The sequence below is a fragment of the Brassica oleracea genome, chromosome C4 (assembly GCF_000695525.1).
Source record: "Brassica oleracea var. oleracea cultivar TO1000 chromosome C4, BOL, whole genome shotgun sequence".
NCBI classification, from domain to species: domain Eukaryota; kingdom Viridiplantae; phylum Streptophyta; class Magnoliopsida; order Brassicales; family Brassicaceae; genus Brassica; species Brassica oleracea.
In genome coordinates, this window is record NC_027751.1 from 51,688,118 (window position 1) to 51,710,714 (window position 22,597).

General features: G+C 35.8%; 3 protein-coding genes across 3 annotated transcripts; all 3 read left to right on the forward strand.

Annotated features, from left to right (window-relative positions):
- The first annotated feature begins 10,025 nt into the window (after positions 1-10,025).
- LOC106342152 (zinc finger CCCH domain-containing protein 30) lies at positions 10,026-12,896 on the forward strand. The gene is made up of 3 exons (XM_013781007.1): positions 10,026-10,326; positions 10,672-12,782; positions 12,872-12,896. Exon 2 carries the CDS (start codon positions 10,695-10,697, stop codon positions 12,777-12,779), a length of 2,085 nt encoding a protein of 694 aa, XP_013636461.1. The 5' UTR covers positions 10,026-10,326; positions 10,672-10,694; the 3' UTR covers positions 12,780-12,782; positions 12,872-12,896.
- Positions 12,897-15,366: 2,470 nt separating this feature from the next.
- Positions 15,367-16,260, forward strand: LOC106341355 (uncharacterized protein At1g43920, Chloroplastic-like). The gene is made up of 2 exons (XM_013780140.1): positions 15,367-15,853; positions 15,935-16,260. Exons 1-2 carry the CDS (start codon positions 15,367-15,369, stop codon positions 15,985-15,987), a joined length of 540 nt encoding a protein of 179 aa, XP_013635594.1. The 3' UTR covers positions 15,988-16,260.
- A 2,896-nt stretch (positions 16,261-19,156) lies between these two features.
- Positions 19,157-20,288, forward strand: LOC106340817 (mitogen-activated protein kinase kinase kinase 1). Its single transcript, XM_013779650.1, has one exon. The coding sequence runs from the start codon at positions 19,164-19,166 to the stop codon at positions 20,223-20,225; it is 1,062 nt and encodes a 353-aa protein (XP_013635104.1). The 5' UTR covers positions 19,157-19,163; the 3' UTR covers positions 20,226-20,288.
- Positions 20,289-22,597: the final 2,309 nt, after the last annotated feature.

The window sequence follows — 22,597 nt, forward strand, 5'->3', positions numbered from 1 at the left end:
TGAGATTAATCTCTATTTATAAATATATGTCCAAATAAAATGAAACAAATTTCTATTAATAGAGTATGAAAAATGATGAAATTTTATGATTAAAATATAAATATAAAAATTAATTTACTATGAAATAAATGACATCAAATAATGGAGGTGGAAAAAACAAAATAAATTATTTCATTCTCTTTCTTCCTCAAATTTCAATTTTTAACTCTAATAATAATATGACACGTGGACTCTCTCTCTCCACCCATGTTCGATTCAACTAGTTGAAAATATTCAACTATGATTAATCCACCTATGATTCAACTCTCCTTTCAACACATGCATTGTAAGTATTAAACTGTTGAATTAAAGTTTCAACACCTCCATTGCTTGTAGTCTTATAAGGTGAATATCCGACTTGAGTTCCAGTGGAAAAAAAAAACGTAAATATAGTCGTTAACTACTTGACTAATAAAGGCATTCTTTCAATACTCTATAGATGAATTTGTTTGTCATTAACATTAGATCCTAGTCTATAGATGTAACTAATCACAATATATCTGAGTTTTCTTATTAATGCGTGTTTTCAATCTTTTGATTTGTCGGTAAATCTTTTGATTATCTTTTCTATTAAACAAGTAATAATTTAATAATGAGAGGGTCAGCTTTGGACAGGCAGGGTTTGACGAATTGATTTGCCTCGGTTGAAGAATGTCGCGCACTAGCAGTCTAGCACGTGTGTCTAAAATCCGCTTTGTTTATCTTTTCAACTTTTTTTTTTTTGTCAACATCTTTTCAACTTTTAAAAACAATATTTCACCGTATCCAAATTCAAAACACAAAAAATTACAGCATAACCTCGACGTCAAAGTATGTAAAAAAATTTTAATGGAGCAAACAGTTACGTGTTAGTACTTTGTAGTTAGTACCAATATACTAAAAAAAAAAAAATTCTTAATACTTCCATGTGGGAGTATTACAAAAGTTACGAACTAGTGGAAGACGAGAGAGATTCCTTTGTTAAGCTTTTAGACTTTTCCATTTCTTCAAGTTTCAAAAGAAACCTTTCTATCACTCTTTTTTTTACTAGAGAATCAATGCAAATCACTTTGTAATAAAGTCTCTATACGTTGCATGCAGATCATATACAAATACAATCCATGAGTCTTAAATAAAAAGAATAGTAATCATTTTTCCTTGCATTGGTTTTTTTGTTTAAGTACAACCATATAATCATAATCTGTTCACAAAATGAAAATCGATGATCATCAAAATCAAAGCAATAATAGTACGCCGAACCATAGAAAGAACTTATAGAGATGGAACCAATTGGGATATTCAGATGGAGAGGATATGGGTCTTGACATATTATTGTATATTCACAGGGTCCACTGAACTAATCATTTTAGCATGGAGCAGTTGGCCTAATTGATTCCCTTTTCTTTCTTGTAATTTATCTAATAATTATAATTTGTATTACTTTTAAAAAAACCAATAAATCGTACACTTTTTAAAAGTGCACATATTTCAATGCCAATTATATATTCCCTCTGTTTTTATATGTAAGTAATTTTAGTTAAAAAAGATAATATTAAGAAAATTGTTACTTTTGAAAAAATAACATTTAATACATAAATTTAACCAATAATAAAAAAGTATGGATTCTTAGATTGGTCACAACATATGTAATAAATGTAAAAGCTGCTTTGGATTGTGTAAACATCTTATATTGTGAAAAAAAATTATTTTGCTAAAACTACTTACATATAAAAATAGAGGGAGTATTTTATAGTTCAGCAAATAAACCATTTAAAAGTATAGAAAACCACAATTTAAACTTGAAAATAATATGAAATAAATCACCATTGAACCATATTTTTGAACTGCAGGGTACTGTATTTTCTCTTTGAAAAATGTACAATATATTGGAAAAATCTCTGATTTATTTGTTGAAATCGAGACATTAGTAGTTTACTGGAAGAATGCAATCTGGTTAGACCTCGTATTTGAAAAGATATTTAAAGTCTTACTGTATAGCACAACTAGAATAAAAAGGAAAATGTGAAAAAAAATCAACTGGTTTACTTTCATTTCAACTAATCAAGGTATTAAAATGTAGAAGTCATTTGTGCCAAATTTTAAAAGAGGATAAGATAGAGTAAAATTTCTTTCAATTTTGGATGAATTGAAATTTTTTACTCCAACATATTACTTTTTCAGTTCATTTTCACTATTATTTTTTATCTGTTTCGTCTATTATATAACAAACCACACCCTTCGTAACCATGGTAGATTTGTTAGTAATCAAATCACCTCAGATAATAAATTGTCAAACATCACACAATACCTTAGAGCATCTTTAACCCCAGATACTTAAAAGGGGTGCTAATGAAATTTTAATATTAAATTTAATGTTTAGTGGGGTTAAGGATCTTTGTTAAGGTGTTCCCATTTTATGCGGTCCAATGGAGAGTTTTTAAGTTGGAGTTCTTAATAAAAAAAAATTTAAGAAAATTCATTTATTAATTATAATACATTAAAAGATAACATTAAAAACGTAGAAATTTAAAATAAAAATGAAAATAAAGATTAGTACAATAATTGAGAAAAAATCGAAAACAAACTTCCAAACTCAGTTGTTGTTTTCATCACGTCCAAATTTATGCCATAAATGTTGAACCAAAACTTTTTTCAGTTGTTGATTTGTATGTGGATCACGAATTTGTCTTCGACGTCCCATCATATTGGTGAGCACTTCATGGAATTCTTTTTCAATATCGGGATCGACATGTGAACTTCCGGTATCTTCTCCTTGTTGGAACTCTGAAACATTTCGCATGGTATGTCCATCTCGTTCATCTTTTACTATCATATTATGAAGTATGATACATGCCCTCATAATATTCCCAAAATTGGATGAAGTTTGAGTAGGGAGTTGTGAAAAACTAGCATACGGATGGACAGTATCTTGTTGACTGTTCAACAGATCAACAAAATTGGATGTCTGATCCATTTCCTAACCAGTGAGGGAAGAGAGGAAAAAGAAATGTGTTTTGAAGATGAAAAACTAGAGAGAAAGGTTCGGTTTTAATAGAGGAAAAGAGAAGAAGATCGACTTAGTTGGACAGCTAATTGCTTTTACTCTTCTATCTATCTAAGAAATTTATTATCTACCACACAAACCTAACATGCATTCATCACAGTCATTAGTCAGAGTTAAAGTTATCTACCACTAACACAAGCATTCATCACAGTCATTAATCAGAAGCATTCATCACAACCACAACCTAACTATAACCAACATTTATTATCCTAATAAATACTATGCATAAGAAAGCAATTAAGAAAAAAACAACAAACCTGTCTTTGCCTCCTCATTCTGATATTTGCTTCCAACATCCCGCCTGTCTTTGGCTCCTCATTCTCCTCTGACCTTCCTCACATGATTTATCTACGCAAACCACAGTAAACACAATTATATATACGTAACTGATTTCAGTTGTATAAACAACCTTAATTACCATTCCCAAATAACCAATACCCGACACATGATTCATCAACTTGTTTGGACAAATAAAAAAAATGATCTAACGAGATGTCAGCAACAATACATGACACTATATAGTCCTATCTGATCTTCAATACTTGTTTCAAGATTTACTAAGCAATCAGACAAAACAATCACCTTTCATTAACTAAACAATCAGAAAAAAACAATCGCCTTTCATTTACTAAACAATCACACCAAGCACACTAAACATTTAAGCAGCCTACAATTTTTTATCAAAGGCTAAAGCTTTACAATGACACACAAAACTTAACTACTATCACATGCATTCATGAATTGAAAGGAGAAAGATGTCAATAGTTGTGAACTTATCTCCAACGGAGGAGACGCCGTCAACACGGACAGAGTCCTCGACCCTCACATGAAGTAGGAGGAATCTCCATGAGGAGCCAGACAGAGTCCGTCCTCGGTAGCGATCGTTGATCTGGCGGAGAAGACAACACAAGTGGAACGACGAGACTCCGTGAGGAGAAGAGAGTCGTCCTCGGTATCGGCGGAGATGGCGAAGGAATCCCCGTGAGAAGCCAGAGAGACGTCGTCTGTCACCAGTTTCGATCCTTGATCTGATGAAGACCCGACAAGTGGGACGAGACTTCGTGACGACAAGAGAGTCCTCGGTTTCGATCTTTGATCTGATGGAGAAGACCAGGCAAGTGGGAAGAGATGAGACTCCGGGAGGACAAGAGAGTCGTCATCGGTTTCGATCGTCGGTTTCGAGCGGAGAAGGCGGAGGAATCTCTTCGATTTTGTTATTTTCTCTCGACAGACAAAACAAGAACACGGGAAATCAGAGAAAGAGAAGAGAAGAAAAAAAAATAAAAGATAAAAGCATCTTTAAACACGGTCCACAAGAAGAGAAAAAAAAAAAAAAAGATAAAAGCATCTTTAAACACAGTCCACTGCTTACGTGACACGTGTTTTAAATCCCCATTAAATTCGATCACAAATTACCTAAGCTAAGCATCGGTTTTTGTCTTTCTGATTATTTTTCATTTAATTAAATCATTAGATTCCTCTAAGCTTCCTTTTAAATGCCCCGATAAACATGTTCTTAGATGTTGATGATATACAGGAGATAAGGGAGAAGAAAAAAAAGAATTGTGGGTGATATGTCGGTAATATTGACATATACTACCGTACTAGAAGTCTACAATCTTTTTCTTGGGTCCCCTAAATAATTTGGAGTCCTATTTTGATTGATAATACATCGACACAATGGCCAGTAAACTGGGCATCTTACGTTATCATATGGCCTCATTTGTCTTCACCTATTGGATAAATTATTGGGCTTGACAATGGGTTTCTTGGTTCGCTCCGTTCATTAAAAACCTCGCACAATAATGTGTCACACTTGTCTTTTTTTCGTAAATAACTTGTGGAAAAAAATATTATCCAACGTCTACAGTCCCATCTTAGATTTTCTTATTCGAAAGTTGAAACTAAAGGTTCCAAGTAGCAAGTAGCTGGACCCGAAATTTCTAGAAATAAAAAAGGAAATGTTTAAAATAAGAAAAAAGAAGAGCCACAAACATAGATGTCAGAAAGAAAAAGATGCATCTACGGTTCGTAACATCCCATATGTCGGACAATGGACCAAGTTTTTAGGTTCGGTTGTTTTCTCTTGTTCATATCATTTGACTTGTAGCTCGCTCTCTATCTTCCAAACGTCTCTATTTGACGTATACCATGATAGATATAACTTTAAGTATATCGTAATACTATTAAGTCAACTTTTGTTATTTTTGTTATTCTCTGTTTTACAAGTTGGTACGTACAACACACAAAACCATATATACAGATTTGAAATTAGCATTTTCAGAAAGTGATATACTCTTGATTTTTTTGTTTGGTTAAAACGATCGATATTCATATACTTGCAAACAAGACTATCTCATTCCTGACACAAATATATTATATATAAATGTGATGAGGATATATATATTTATGGTTTATAACGAAAGGAGAATATGTTGCCCCTCCAATCTAATGTCGAGAGACTCAACATCACCAAACCTTATCGAAAACAACACATATCTCTCTCTATTCGGTAGCCATCTCACCATATGCTCTTCTCTTGAAGTTTGTCTCTTGGTACTAAAAATGAAGAATATAGATTTATTTATAATTCATAACTTTGACTGTATATCTCGATTGAGTTATATATGTTGAGTACTAAATCGATTCAACTGTTTATGACACTTCATCTCAGACCTAACTGACGAGTGACGACGAGATGAATTATTCACAATCTTATACATGTATTGTCTTCACATTTCAATATTTATTTAAACTTATCTTTGTATATCACCGACATGCCATTTAGTTTCTAAAAGCGTACAATGTAACAAAACATATGCCATGCATTATGTATTTGCCTCCTACCATATTTTTCTGTTTGGAGTTCATATAGTACAACTACCGACGATGTACTTTTGTCATAAACATATTGATGGAGATGTCAGACCTCCTACTCTTCTTGGCTATTAAGAAAACGCGTTGTTGTATATGGAATACTTTAGACATCGTAGCAAGTTCTCATTGAATAAATATGTAGTTTTGTGTGCCCTATCACTATAACAAAAAAATATGAATATATGAAAATACAAACCAGCAGCTCGAATTTCACTGCACTGAAAATGTTAGAGAGATACTAACCAAAGATAATTAATTCATGTATGATACAAGAGAGCTGGAAGAAGTTGCCCCCTGTGGATGCAACAAGAGATTAGAGTGTGGTAAGTGTTCACGTGGAAAGCAAATAAAAGAGAGGGAGAGACATTTGACCAAAAAAAAAAAAAAAAAAATCTCTGTATTCTCAAAGCAAACACACTCACAAGTTTGGTCACTCGGGCCCCTTCCATTATTGCTACTACTCTCACACTACTCTCACACGCCTATTGTCTTTATACACGTGTCATTTGTTATTTTTTACATTTACCAATTGGTAGTATTAAAATTTTCACATTGCTGATCGCTACTCACGAGAATTTTCACTATGATAATTTCTTTTCTAGGATAACAACCTTATGAATGTAATGATTGGTCTTAATTTGGTGTTGGACATGCTCTATATTGTCTTGTTTATTTACATGATCTAAAAGTTATATCGTGCATGAAAATAATGCTTTCTCATTTTTACAATTGGATTGGATGAGTACATTGGTGGGTGCCGCACCATTGAGTATTGGTGACGAATTATCATCACTAATAATGATTAGTTGGGAGAGTTAGTGTATTCCTCCCAGGGGTGGACGTTTGGGTATCGATTCGGGTTCGGTTCGGGTTTACGGATTCAAAGATTTCAGTCTCATTCGGATATTTATAAATTTCGGTTTGGATTCGGTTCGGATCTTTGCGAGTTCGGTTCGGGTTCGGATAACCCATTTAAATTGTTTTAAAAATTTTAAAATTCATTATATACTTTAAATTTCTCAAAATCTATAAACAAAACATTATATTACGTATAAATTTGAATAACATATGTCAAAATACCTAAAATTAACATATAAATTGATTTGGTTTGAATATTTGGATTGAGAATCAATAAGTATTGTTGGTGTTTTGAGTATACTTTAGCTATTTTAGACATGTACTTTTGATTATTTGTATATATTTATAAGTATTTTGGACAACTTAAAAGTATCTTATATATATTTTGATGTTCTTAATATATATTAAATCAGAAAATAATTAATATATATAGGTATATAAATCAATTTCGGATATAATCGGATACCCGAAATATTTTGGTTCGGATCGGATTCGGTTTCGGTTCTATAAATACCAAAATTTTGAACTCATTCGGATATTTAATCAATTTCGGTTCGGATTCGATACTGTTTTTTTCGGATCGGGTTCGGTTCGGTTTTTTTGCTCCGAGGTTTTTGCCCAGCCCTAATTCCTCCCACGGGATGAGGAGGCCAGTACTCGAACAATAATTATGTATGAATAACCATTATTGTTGTTATTTTTAGTTAGGCAATAGCCAATCAGAATAAGTAGACGTTTTATTAAAAGTTTAAAACTAACTGATAATCAAACTAGCATGCACATCAAATTTTCAACATTACGAATATATATATATGCAATATCTCATTTTTCTTTTCACGGATATATTTTGGATAGTAATATTTGATATTCAAACTATTCATTCATATCCAATCTTACTTGTTATTCTCTGACTTTATACATGTTATGTTAAAGTCTATATAGAGATGCAAAGAGTTTGGTGATTGTATCGAAATGTTTTAAGTGGTGCGAAATACAATTTTGTGGGGGTTTCAGAATTATATCTGATCATCAAAACTACAATTTTCAAACAGTTTAGTGTTTTTTTCCAGATTAATGATATTTTAATCTATAAAACGAAACGACGGAACTAACAATGTTTTTGGTTATAGTCGGAAATATTACCACATATTGCAATACATCTCTGATTCACTCTTTTACCTTTTAGGTAATGGAGATCTAACTGCAGTTTTCTTAATTGCCTTTAGTCTTAAAAATACTTTCTCTATTTCAAATTAAATATCATTTAAGGTTTTTGCATATATATTTCTAAAAGTTTAATATTTCATTTTTGTTTTATTTTATTATATATTTATAGCATTTATTATTTTCTATGGTTTTTTTAACAACTTCAAGGTTCAATACATAGGAGTAACAATATGCAGAATACTCTTGGCATAACTACGTGATTATGCACTCTACAAACATGCAAGAAATAGATAAAAGGAAATAAGAAAGAGACTAGATATCTAAAAAAACTTCAAAAAAAACTCCATACGATATGATTTCGAGTTAATAGCTCTAATTATTAACTCTAATGAACCCCAGATTGTCAGATGGAATCCAAATTTTCGAAAACCAACATTTATTTTGTAAATTTTAGTATACGAAAGCAAATAACATGAAACGAAGGGAATATCTTTTTTTTTTTTTTGTCAACATAATTCCATTAAGGAAATTGCCCAATAGGCTATTACATAGTAAACGAAGGGAATATCTAAGAACCACTTTATTTATCTCTTTGTTTAGATTGACTCTTACAATTAATTAACTGGAAATAAATAGAATGGAATGTGTCGAGTCCATTCTCCGTACGCTTTGTGGACGCCAGTTACCCTTCTTAAAATCGTTTAATAATCCTCTCAATTACGCCGCAATAGGCTACCGGTTCCTCCCGTTTTCTTTCTCCATCCCGCATGCCGTCCGTACCACCTGCTTCACCGGTAAAACCACAGAAGCTCGCGTCCGTGTCTTATTGTGCTCATTGCTCAATGTTTTTACTCCACGTGTCTCCTCAAGCAAAAAAAATAAAAGGGGTATAAATATAATTGACTTACTACAGTATTTCCGTGAGGATAATCTATAGGCCCTGAGTCATCGGACCGGATTCGGACTGGATCTTGTCGGGTCCGAATCTTTCGAACTTAGATATTTAGACCTAATATGGTAATTAAAATTTGTTGGTTCGGGTTTGGTTCGGGCCATGTCAAATCCGGATCAGTTCAGGTTTTTGATAGTTAAATCCAATAGAACAATTAGAGTTTGTCAGTTTAGATTTGGTCAGGTTTCGAACCGGATTCGGTTCGGATCCGACAACCCAAAAAATATTCAAAACACACAAAATATCTGAAAATATTTAAATACTAAAAAATATGATAAATTTTATCTAAAATCTGATCAAGACATGAAAAATATAAATTTTTTTTTTGATTATCGGAATTATATTTTTGACAATTTAAATTTTTACCCAAAATCCAAAACCATACCCGAAAACTCAAATCTGAAACTTAAAAAATATATCCATAATAATAAAAATATACTGAAACACTTATATTTATTTATAAAGATATACTAGAAATTTTAGGTTTTCAGGTATCTCATTCGGGTTCGGATCGGGTCGGATCCAAGATCCGCGGATCCTCCACAGCAGGATTCAATAAGGTAAAAAGATCGGTTCGCGAACCAGAATTTTACGAGTTGGTTTCAGATCGGGTCCGAAGACCCGTCTAAAATGTCCACGCCTAATCAGGTGAAAGCAGAGCGTCTAGAGATTTTTTTTAAGCCACACTTGTGTCGCCACGTATCTGATTAAACTTTAATACGATGTAATTCGACACACTAGATTGCTACCTCTTTAATTTAGGAACTCACATTAAATATAGTTACTGCATAATTTGACCCGAAGGACAAAAGCTAAGAGGTTACATGCGTGTCCACTTCCACTGTCAACCAATCAGTAGCTGCCACCTCAGCTTCTAGAATTTTAAATGACAGATTTATCCTCAAATTCTTCTGTTTAGTTATGACGTGGATCGTTCTTATTGGGCTGAGCTGATTTAAAATACGTAAGATGGATAGAGGTTAGAATACAAATAATTTTTTATATCTTTCTTCTATTGGATAGCGAAATTTAATAAATAATAATAATGGAAAATGATATGTTTTCTCAGAAAATAAATATTTTTAATTTTAATTGGATGTAAAATACTTTTTTTTTTCTAGAGATCTGAGCTTGGGACATGGAGATGGTAGAAGAACAAGCTCTCACCATTTCTTCTTCTCTCTAAAATCACTTCACACCAGATTCTTTTTTATTTTCCTATCCCAGATTTTCTCGGGAAAAAATAAGTATTTCCTTTCTCTTTCTCCTCACTTGCTCAATAACACTCTCTTTATTTTTCTCTAGATCTACCTGATTTGTTAAAACCATCGAAAAGTCTCCGGCAAGATGTGTTCGCTTGTGTTCTATTGAGCTTCGAGAAAAATCAAAGGTGAGAAAAGATCGAATCTTTATGTTTGTTTTATCAGTTAACATGCATCAATACCCAGTTATGTCTTTTTTTTCTGATCTGTTTGACTTTGGTGTTCCTGTAAAGAACAAATCAGATTTTAAGATTTAGTTTTATCCGCGCGTGTCAGTTCTATTTTTGGAAGTAGCTTTTATGCAATAATCCTCTTGATTGATTCTTCTTTGAAATCTGTTTGACTTGAGTTTAAGACATAGTGTTTTTGTTTCAGACAGAACTCTCCCTTCTTGTCTGAAAATAACATAAATCCGAGTTTTTTTTTTGTTTTTTTTCGATCTGGATTGATGATCTGTTTATTTGATGATGCAGAATCCGATTCCACAGATGGAACTATGTGCTGTGGATCAGACCAATTAAACCAGATCTCGTCGTCAGAAGATTCCACCACCAACATAGAGATGAACCACTTGACAGTCGAAACAGAGGACACTTTCGCTAGCCTCCTCGAGCTAGCCGCTAACAACGACGTAGAAGGCGTGAGGCTATCCATCGACAGAGACCCTTCCTGCGTAGACGAGCCTGGTCTCTGGTACGGTCGCCAAAAAGGCTCCAAAGCCATGGTCAACGATCACAGAACCCCCTTGATGGTCGCCGCTACTTACGGAAGCATCGACGTGATCAAGCTGATCCTCTCTTTAACCGACGTGAACCGAGCCTGCGGGAGCGATCAGACCACCGCCTTACACTGCGCCGCCTCCGGAGGGGCCGTGAACGCTGTTCAGGTCGTTAAGCTGCTTCTCGCGGCTGGAGCTGATTTGAATCTGATGGATGCTGATGGTCAGAGGGCTGGCGATGTTATCGTTGTCCCTCCGAAGCTTGAAGGTGTGAAGCTTATGCTTCAGGAGCTTCTCTCCGCGGCTACCGCGGAGAGGAACTTGAGGGTTGTGACGAATGTTAGGACCAGCAGGTCTAATTCTCCTAATGAAGAGGAGTATGGTGATGGCGATGGCGAGTCTCCGTTTAAGATGAAATCGTCTACGGAGTTCAAGAAAGAGTATCCCGTCGATCCGTCGTTGCCGGATATCAAGAACAGTATCTACTCAACGGACGAGTTTAGGATGTATTCGTTTAAAGTAAGGCCATGCTCGCGCGCGTACTCGCACGACTGGACGGAGTGTCCCTTCGTCCACCCGGGCGAGAACGCGCGGAGGAGGGACCCGAGGAAGTTTCATTACAGCTGCGTTCCCTGTCCGGATTTTCGGAAGGGAGCTTGTAGAAGAGGGGACATGTGCGAGTTCGCGCACGGCGTGTTCGAGTGCTGGCTTCACCCGGCTCAGTACCGCACGCGTCTCTGCAAAGATGGAACGGGATGCGCTCGCCGGGTTTGTTTCTTCGCCCATATACCCGAGGAGCTTCGACCGCTGTACGAGTCGACCGGTTCGGCCGTTCTTTCGCCTCGGTCTAACGCTGATTTCGCCGCTGCGTTGAGTCTTTTACCGCCCGGCTCTCCGTCTGGAGTCTCTGTCATGTCTCCGCTCTCGCCGTCCTCCGGGGGTAACGGGATGTCGTCGATGGCGTGGCCGCAGCCGAACGTTCCTGCTCTGCAGTTGCCTGGGAGCAATCTACGGTCGAGCAGGCTGAGATCTTCTTTCAATGCGAGAGATGAGATGAATATGTTGGCGGAGTACGAGCAGCAGCAGCTTCTTAATGAGTTCAACAGCTCGTTGAGTAGGTCTGGTCGGATGAAATCGCTGCCTCCTTCGAATCTTGAAGATCTTTTCTCTGCGGAAAGCTCTTCTTCTCCGAGGTTTAATGATTCGGCTTTGGCATCTGCTGTTTTCTCTCCTACGCATAAGTCAGCTGTGTTTAATCAATTCCAGCAACAGCAGCAGCAGAGTATGTTGTCTCCTATCAACACAAGCTACTCTTCGCCAAAGAGTGTGGATCACTCTTTGTTTTCAGGGGGAGGAAGGATGTCTCCTCGGAATGTGGTTGAGCCAATCTCGCCGATGAGTTCTCGCGTCTCTATGCTTGCTCAATGCGTGAAGCAGCAGCAGCAGCAGCAACAGCAGCAGAATCAGTTCCGTAGCCTTAGATCCAGGGAGCAGCTTAGAACAAGCTCAAGCCCTGTTGTTGGTTCGCCGGTTAACAACAATAATAACAACAACGCGTGGTCATCTCAATGGGGTTCATCAAATGGTAAACCGGATTGGGGGATGAGCTCAGAGGCGGCAGCGCTTGGGAAGTTGTCGTTTGATGGTGGTGTTGAGCCTGATGTTTCATGGGTTCAGTCACTGGTGAAGGAGAATCCAAACGAGGCCAAAGAGAAAGCAGCTGCTACATCTTCTAACACTGGCCAAAACACAATGCAGCAGCCAACAACAACAACAACGTCTGAAATGGTAATGGATCATGCTGGCCTTGAAGCTTGGATTGAGCAAATGCAGCTCGATCAGTTCGTAGCTCAGCAGAATTGAGAGGTTAGTTAAAACCAAAGAAGCTCACTTTTTCTTGTTTTTTATTGTCTCTCTCTGTGTGGTTGGTTTATATGAACCTCTTTTGTTTACAGGTGGTAGAAGTGGTAACAAGATTAACAAAAGAAGGAAGAGGTTTTCTATGTTTTTGGTCAAATTAATTTTCACAATTTTTAGATAAGAGAAGGGAACAACAAAACAAGAACAAAAGGCTTATGGGAAGGAGGAGAAGAGAAAGAAAAAAAACTTCTTGGTTTTTTTTTCTCCCATTTTCATATTTATTTTTAGGATATTCTCCCATTATTATCATGATTATTATTTTTATTTATTGTATGAATATTTGTTATCTTTTATATGTTGAGAACTCTGAAATTAAATTCTATAATATTTAAACTTTTGGTTTATCTTTTTTATCCCTTTCGAAAAACATATTCTCGTATGTCTATTTATCTTTAAGTGACACAATATCTAGAGATATTCATTTGAGCATTAGTGCAATTAATAAATGTAATTATGTCGGGTAGAGTTGAGTGGGGGCAAATCCATAAAGGGTTTATTTTGGATTTTCTTTGAGATGTGGATGTGGTTTATTTATTGGGCAGGTGAGAATGATATTATAGACATCTTTAGTTAAGTTCTTGTCATCTATCAATCTTGATAAAACTGATCAACCACATCTTTTTCTTTTTTAAAAAAAATGCTTTGGAATATACAAATTTAGCTTTGCGTGGTGGTGGTGGCCTGGTGGGTTGATTTAATATGAACATTTAATATTCAGTAATTCTTAATATCTACATCTGATAAATTATAAACCTCTTTCTCTCCTTGGTGCAACCAATTTTGAGTCCTCAAGCTCACGTGACTGTTTTTCTTTAACTCATTCTTATCATTATTCTTTGATCAGAAAAATAAGGAAACCAAGATTAGTGCGAATATGTTTTTTTGTGGGTCTTCTTTTGCCATAGAGCATGGTGCAACAGTATTTTTAAGTTATTTATTTTTGTTGGTAATTCTTTTGTTCTTATAATTTAAAGTAAACAGATCAAATAGATTTGTGGGAAAGAACAAAACCGGTTGATCGTCACCTTTCAATGATCAACTTTCGGTGCATATGTTTGTTCCTAAGTGATTTTCTTTATCACCTTTTATATTCCCATTAATATTTTATTTACCAAAAGCTTTGTGGTGATGTGATCATCAAACACAGAGCACAAATCTTATGCGGAGTATCTTATTCAAGATAACACCAAACCTATTGAGAGAATATATTATACTCAAGAATCATTTTTAATATTTTCAAGAATTTATTCATCAATCTATCCCTGAATTTAAAAGAAAGGAAAAAGCTGATTTTAATGCAGCTTTAATCAAAACCAAAGGGGAAAGAATACAGAAAAAGTAGCGTGAGAAGTAAAAGCATATCAGCAGAAGCTAATTCATTCTTCCTTCTCCTTCTAATTATTCTCTTTGTATTCTCTTTATCTTTTATTATTTCCTAGAAGTCTTCAGATTTGATCACTTTATTGTCATTCATCAACAGAGATAATGGCAAAATCAATACCAGCAAATCTACTTTACCAGGAAAGTTTGGGTTGAGAACAAACTAATTACACATTTTGTCAAAAAACAAATTATACAAATACTCGGACAGAATATAAATATTTTCCTCCCGAACCAATCCAATACACAAACGATGACTATTTAATGGGCTTTAGACCTCTTTAAAGGATGAAGTATCCACATAAGAAAACATAATGAAGACATTGGACCTCACAAGATCCATGCGATCCATTTGAAACATTCAAACCAATTTAAATAACCAAAAGATATAAGAGCGACTGCAACGGAGGTCCAAGTGTGATCCTTAGGTGTAATCCTTAGGTTAGTGACAATATAATAATATTAATTATTCGACTTAAGCTAAGGATTGACCCGTCGCGAAGGGTTTTAAGGATTTGATCCTTGTGTACATGTTATGCGTTGAGAGGGCCGGTGTCGTTTGTGTTGCGTTGGGTCAAAAATGGTTAACTCATTTTCGACCGACCGCGTAGAAAAAAAGGGGCTCTCGAGAGAAAGGCGACAGGAAGGGCGATTCCTCTCCGTGTTCTTTACGAAGGTAGATCGTTGCGTAATTTTCTTGATTCCTCTGATTTTTCGATTCAGACCACGTTATCTTCTTACTTCCTCTCAATCTGGTTGGGTTATGGGGTTTGAATCGATTTCGTTTAACGATTAAAATTAGGGTTTCAAAACGATTTGGGTATAAAATGATTTGGGGAGAGGGATTTTAAAGCTCGTTCAATCGATATGTTCTATGTTTCGTTGCTCGTTGCTTCCGTTTGAGTAGCTCGTTGATTTCTTTAAGTTGTAATTCGTTTAATTATTTGAATTCGTTGAATTAATATTTGGTTTGATGATTATACGCGTTGTACTGGGGTTTTGGTTGAATTCGTTTCGCTAACTAATTTGTTTTTAAGCTCGTTCAATCTTCTTTTAACTTTCTCTTATTATATCTCGCTGAATTCGTTTTGTGATGATGATTATTGTTGTTTAACTATGTTCTTACATAATTTCTTTCAGGTTAACGAAAATGGGACAAGATTACAGCTACAATCAGTCCTTTTCATCATCAGAGTCTGTAGACATAACCTCCCTTCTTGAAGCCGAATGTCAGATTTACGGGGATGAAGCTGACAGTAGCTACTGCAATTCATTGCCGGTTCAGTACCCACGTCAACCAGAGGCTGATGATGGAATCCCCACGACATGTTACTGTGGAGCTCAGCCTGTTCTCGGATGCTCTTACACTTCTAAAAATCCATACAGAAGGTACTTTACGTGCGACAATGCTGATGATGGAGACTGCCACGTTTGGAAATGGTGGGAAGTGGCAGTAATGGAGGAGATGATGGAGTTTCAGAGACAACTTAGGGATCTTAAGGTCCAAGGTTATGAGAGTGAGCAGAAGGTCCTTCACCTTGAGAAGACGGTACATGAGCTTTCCAAGAACAAATCAGGAGTTAAGCTAACGGTCTGTCTGTTAGTTTTAATAGGTTTGGTGTTATTGATTGTGCGAGGTAAGTTTCTCTCCTCTGTTTCATTGTATTTTCTTGAATTTTGATGAAATTTTTTAATGTTTTATCTCATGTTTTTTTCAGGAATCATTGGAAAGGTTTCAAAGGAGAGTGGCGGTCCTCGGGATTTTCTGTAATAAGGTATGATATTTTTAAAAAAGTTAGTATTGATGTTGTGTTTGAAATGAACTTAGTTTGCTTGTAACTTGCTATCTGCTCTGATTTGAGTTGCTTTAATTACTTACTTAGGAATTAATTCGGCCTAGCTTTGGTGTTAAATGATAGTTATTTGCTTTCTATCTACCCAACTGCTCTGATTTGATAGGCTTTAATTAGTAGGAAGTTAGCTTACTTAAGGGTCTTTGTCGGTAGAATAATGTCACACACCAACTTGTAAACATGGCTAACACTTCCGGTTATGTAAACCTACTAACTAGTCAAATCCCCATTGACATTGAATCACCCGAAGCTAATTGGTTCGATAGCCAAGTTCCCGATAAGTCTGGTGTGAAGGAGAGGAGGAAATGGTCTCCCACAGAGGATAAAATCCTTATTGGTGCGTGGCTTAACACCAGTAAGGACCCTGTGGTGAGCACTGAACAGGAAGCTGATGCTTTCTGGAACCGTATCGTTGACTACTACAACGCAAGCCCTCTCCTGGTGGGTACTATCCCGAGGAACAGGGGCAATGTCTTCTTTCTCATTCGACTACTGTTTTTTGGCTGAGGTCACTGCTTCAAATCTACAAGAAGACAAATTTGTGAGTCAATTTAGTTAGTCAAATAAATGGTTTAATCTATTATGGGTCTTTACGTTATTTGTTTGCAGTATCTTCCTGTGGGAGCTACGAGTTCTACTGCTTTGAACAAACAATGCCAAGAGACCATACTGGTGAACAAAGAGGGAAATTCATGGAATGTGAGTTTGCGATTTACCGAATCAGGCGGCAAGTAATACATCACAAGAGGCTGGAGAAAGTTTTGTCTCGATAACAATTGCGAGATAGGAGACTTATTTGTGTTCAATGTGGTTGGAGATGGGAAAACTACTCCATTGATGTATGTATGTCCGGAAAGAAAAGAGTGCTCTGAAATACTGAGCAAATACTTGAGCAGAAAGAGTGGTGAATCTTCTCACAGATGAATTAGGAGAATGCTCAAGTCTTTTCCTCTGCTTTGACCGTGTGTTTAGCTACCGTTACATCTTATAAACCCTTATGTGTAATCTTTATATTTAATCATGTTTTTATTTAATCATGTTTTATTTAAATTTTCCTTTCTAAAATTATATATAAAAAAAAAAAAATTTATATACCTAAGGACTCCGCAATCAGACTCACCATTGGACTCACTATTTCGATTCGGATCCTTCACTATTCAAACAAAAACAAAACAAAAAATATATTAATATTTAACTATCTAAGGACTCCGCAATGGGACTCACCATTGCGGATGCTCTAAGGCCACTCAAACTTTCCCTCGTCAATAAACATTAGATCAAAGCTCATAAGATACATTATGTGGATTCTTTGATCCTATTAGAGCATGTTTATTTCAGGTCTCTTAGGTTGGATCTCTTATCGTAATATAAGATACGGTCTCTTAGCTTTTAACTAAAAAAGATAAGAGACGTCTCTTATATCTCTTATTTAAGAGACGTTTTTTAGCTTTTTGTAAGAGATTCAACCTAAGAAACCTACAATAAACATGTTTTTAGTTTGTATAAAATTAGCATATCTCAGCTGTTTCTTTCCTTAGAGACGAGCCAGCTTAGTAATCAAGTTCGTATTGATCCATACCAACCTATGAGGAAGGAACAATAGTATAGCGGGATCGGATGTAGTTGAAAATGCTCTCGGATATATAGTCATAAAAAGCTTAAAATATGAGTTAAGATCAGAGTTTCACAGGCCTAGGAATAGCAGCATCAGTGAATATTTAGAACATCTTAAACTATAAGCAAATAGGATTATTATAAGATCACATCACAACCATACCCAACACTAATGCAATGTATGCACACCTAATACTTCTTCCATCACAACATCCAATTTTTTTTTGAATTGTAGATATGCTACATTTAGTCCAGTCTGCTAATTTTGGTTAAAGGTTTGATATAGCTTTTTTATTTGTAACCTAGCTAGTGTGTTTTCAAAAGTTAAAAGTTTGTAAATAAATTAAATAGTGTTACTAACTTAGAAAAATACATATGACCCGGTAAAATATAAATGGATGGAAACGCTGAAATGACTCAAAGCCACACAATGGCATACAAATTCAGCGGTGATTAGTATCCTTAACTTACATTATTGATGTAATTTCTAAATATCTGGTTAGAAATCGATACCTAAAATAAACCTCCCTAAAAATAACTTATCTACCTCCGGTATAAATACTCTTGAACACCATCCTTTCTCTTCAGACCTGCAAGAAAATAAAAATAAAAAGTAACAAAAGTAGCAAGAAATAAGAAAAGAAAAAAACCTTTCAGGTCTCAACTAAAAATGGAGATGAAGAAGATTGCCTGCGGAGTTCTTTTCGCTGCTGCCTCCATGACCGCCGTCATGGCTACAGAGGTTGGAGCTCCTGCACCAGGACCCGCCGCAAGCGGAGCCTCCGTAGCCGTACCGGCTCTTGGCTCATTGGTTGGAGCTTCCCTTGTGTCTCTCTTCACCTACTACTTAAACTAAATTAATCTTATACAAAAAATTGATGCCCATGTCTGATTTTGTACGTGTTTAGACAGGCAAAGTGAATAAGACGGAAGACGAATACTTTTGATTATGGTCAGATAAACTTGATGTAATGCTGATTAATAAATATACGTTCTTCTCTTCCTTTTGTCCATATTATACGCCATTTTAGGCACCATCATTCGTTTCTGTAATAATTTGCATGCAAAGATCACCACTCAACATAACAGCATAATATACTGATAATAGACAGGATGATGGACATCTTATGGATGCTATATATCAATCGCATTAGCTGGTTAGTAGCTAAAATTATATGCGTAAGAAATATTTCAATCACAATCATTCGCTACTCAACATACATACTGATACAACGTAACGTAGTGTTATATTTTGTCTGTGGATTCTTAACGTTATCTTATTTAGCTACAGTATATGCATTATCTTCTAGAAGGGTATACTCAATATTTCCTTTTTTATCCGAGCTCAATATTTCCTTTTTTTTCTCAACAAATCATATTAGGATTTCATTTTCCTTTCTGACCAGTCTCAGGGTTTATAAATATTACATTGCACTAATAAACCATCAAGATTGATCGGAGCCAAATCACTTGCGAGACAATGCGACCTAACAGAAAGAAACCAAAGATTGATCAGACCAAACCAGAGATGAAGTTCATCAAGTCTCTAGGAAAGGGTACGTACGGCTCCGTAGATCTCTTTAGCTACACCAAAGACGACGGCTCAACGTTCTACAACGCCGTGAAGATCTCTGATTCTAATTACTACAACTCTATCAACAGAGAGTTTAAGATCCTCTCGGCACTCAGAGGATGTCAAGGAATCGTGCAATCTTTTGGTAACTCACTGCTTCAAGAAACCGATTCCAACGGAAAGAAAGTCTACAAGATGGCCATAGAGTACGCAGCTGGTGGTAACCTAACCGACTTCATCCGAATAAACCGAAAGTTATCGGACACGATCGTTAAAGACTTCACTCGGATGCTTCTCCAAGGGTTAGTGTTGGTACATGATCACGGTTACGTCCACTGCGATCTTAAACCGGAGAATCTCCTTCTCTTCCCGCGTCACGATCAAGAAACGCGGTTTTGCTCGTACGAGTTAAAGATTTCGGATTTTGGATTGACGATAAAGGCAGGAGAGGAGTCCGTTTGTTGGGAAACCAAATCTCCGTTTGTCGGAACGCCGTTATACATGTCTCCGGAGTCGGTACGGGACGGTACCACCGTGGAGAAAACCCTAGACTTGTGGTCGTTAGGTTGCGTGGTGTTGGAGATGTGTGTAGGTAAGCATCCGTGGTCAGGGTTTAGTGTTGATGAGATAAAGTCTCGTTTGTTGTGTGGGAAGGCGCCGGAGATTCCAGAGACTGTGCCGTGTGACGCAAGGAAGTTTGTGGAGAAGTGTTTCGCAAGAAAGGCTGAAGAGAGGGGAAGTGCTTCTGAGCTGTTGTTGCATCCGTTCTTGAACGGAGAGAGGAAGGTGGATGGTGCCGGTGGCGGCGGCGGAGAGAGGAGACGGGTGGGGTTGAGGATCAGAAAACCACCGGAGAGGTTTGAAGATATTGCCAAGAAGTCATTAAAATTGAAGAGTATTTCATCGAAGTCCTCGCAGTTTAAAAGAGTTTCGAATAAACCCCAAAAGGTTAAGATTGGTCGTCCTTGACTCCCAAAATCAAATGTTGCTCCCGTGCAGTAGTTTCCTGAAATTAAAAGTACCGCTGTTACTCTGTCAAAAATGTTAATTTTGGCAATTATCAAATTGTATGTTATATGAAAATCGATAATGCATGTATTTCCAGTTTTTCGAAAATTTATGTCCAGTTAATGTTAATGCTCAATATGTTTCCTCAATATACTGTATACATTGCGAATGAGAAAGTATGTTACAAGGTTTAAACATATGGGCCGAAACATGAGGCCTGTTGAAGAATTGGCCCATCGAGAAGCTTATAGTGGTAGAATGACCAACATCAAAGGAAGAATTTCTTTTGGTTAATAATAGGTTTTAAGTAGCTAGCCAATGCTATTTCTAGCAACAAAAATGAGATATATTTATGTATACGTGACTCATTTTGACGCACGAGGGTTCTAATATTAAAAACCAAATCATTGTAAGAGTTTAGGTTTCCATCTTGAAATTTGTTTGTTTTAGACAGAAAATTGACAAGAGCGTCGGAGACATATCACATAATGTAGAGAAAGTTCCCCACATACATTGTTAAACCATTATCTGAAAAGATGCTTTCACTTATATTTTATATGTAGTTATGTATATATAGGAATATTCATAAATGGTGGTCCAAATAAAAGAAACAATACCCATATCAGTTTCAGACAGTAATGATAATCACAAACCTACCAAAAGCTATAATAATCCACATTTCACATTTGTATGTATGTTCATATTGACATTTCACTTACATAGACAGAGCTGAGAGACCCATTCTCTCAAATGTTGTTGTCACTGCCGATACATAAATCTTACTCATTCAATCATGTTTTTTTTTTAATCTAACGCTTATTTTTAACTCTCTTTCTTTATACTAAATATTTATTCACATTATTTTTTATCCGACTCTCTTACACGTTCTGAAACTAACGACTGTATAAATTTCAAACAATAAGACATGCAATTTTAAACGTTATCATATATAGGAGTTCTAAGGACACGAGTAAGAGTAAAGCTAGGCTGATAAGTTTTTCTATGCCGAATTTAGAAAAATTATGTTGATTATTGCTGATTTGTAGAACATTGGTGTTTAGTTTTAAACTCACTAAGATTGTTCATATATATGGTTTTGCGTTAAATTTTCTAATCTTATGGAAAGGTATGTCTAGTTTAGTAAAAACAGTCCTCTTTAAGTTGTAATGTGTAATGAACATTATACCATGGGTATTAATTGATCGTGGCATTATTGTATTAAAAAACTAATAATGAGTTTGGTGAATTCGATGAAGTGGTGAGTTAGAGTAGATGGTTTAACACTGAAAGAGACTGGTGAGGTCTTCATGTTGTTTTTAACTCCACTTGCATTTGTTCTATAGCTTTTAATTTTGGGCTTCCTATATATCATTCTTATTTTCTGTATTCTTCTTGTGCACAAAAAAAAACTGTATTCTTCTACTTAAAATAAAATATCTTTCACCATGTATTTTCTATATTACTTTGAAGTTCGGTCCTTATATATAGCTAAACATTGTGATGTCACATACAAAGGGAAAGGACAAGATATGCTTGTCCCTCAAAATCTAGACTCTTTTTCTCATCTTCTATATTTATGATCTTTATTTATTACTGGCCACACAATTCACCAATTTTCTTCTGAGAAAACAATAATAAATTAGAGGGAATTTGCTACATATATATGTAAATAAGAGGATATAAGAGTGGAAGAGTTGAATCCAAGAAATGGATGTGAAGGCAAGAAAGTGAGAGATATGGTCCCCTCAACAAAGGCCATTAAATCTCTGAGCATATGACTGTGACTTTAATGGCAAAGCAAAGAGGTTTGCAATTGCATGATTCAACGAAGAGTTTAGGGCTTGGGAGATTTGTGGGCTTTTAAGTGCATGTTTTTTGTGGGGTTCAAATGCCATTCATGGGACCCGATTACATTTTTTTTTTTTTAACGCTGATTTATTACGATCTTACAATTATGATATAGGAAAGATTACATAGACGATTCGACAACCGACAATACTACCTGCGTTATGAAGACCTACGCCTAACTGCATCACCTGAACCGTCCTATGAAGATCCACGTCTGACCAGATTTACTTGCACCATGTTGAAGATCCCTTGCAAGTCTTTCCTCTGTAGTCTGCATAATTGTTTAATAAACCGCTCTCTCCGGGACTTGAAACCTGGATTTCCTGCAATCTGCAATAAATTGCATAGTCTGGGATTCGAACCCCAGACCTGGGTGTAGAAGCCTTTAAACCTTAACCAATAGGCTACGGTGCTTCCACAAAATTACATTTTCTCAGATTTGTTTTTTTTGGTGACCCATAATTTTAGATTGGTTAGACGTATTT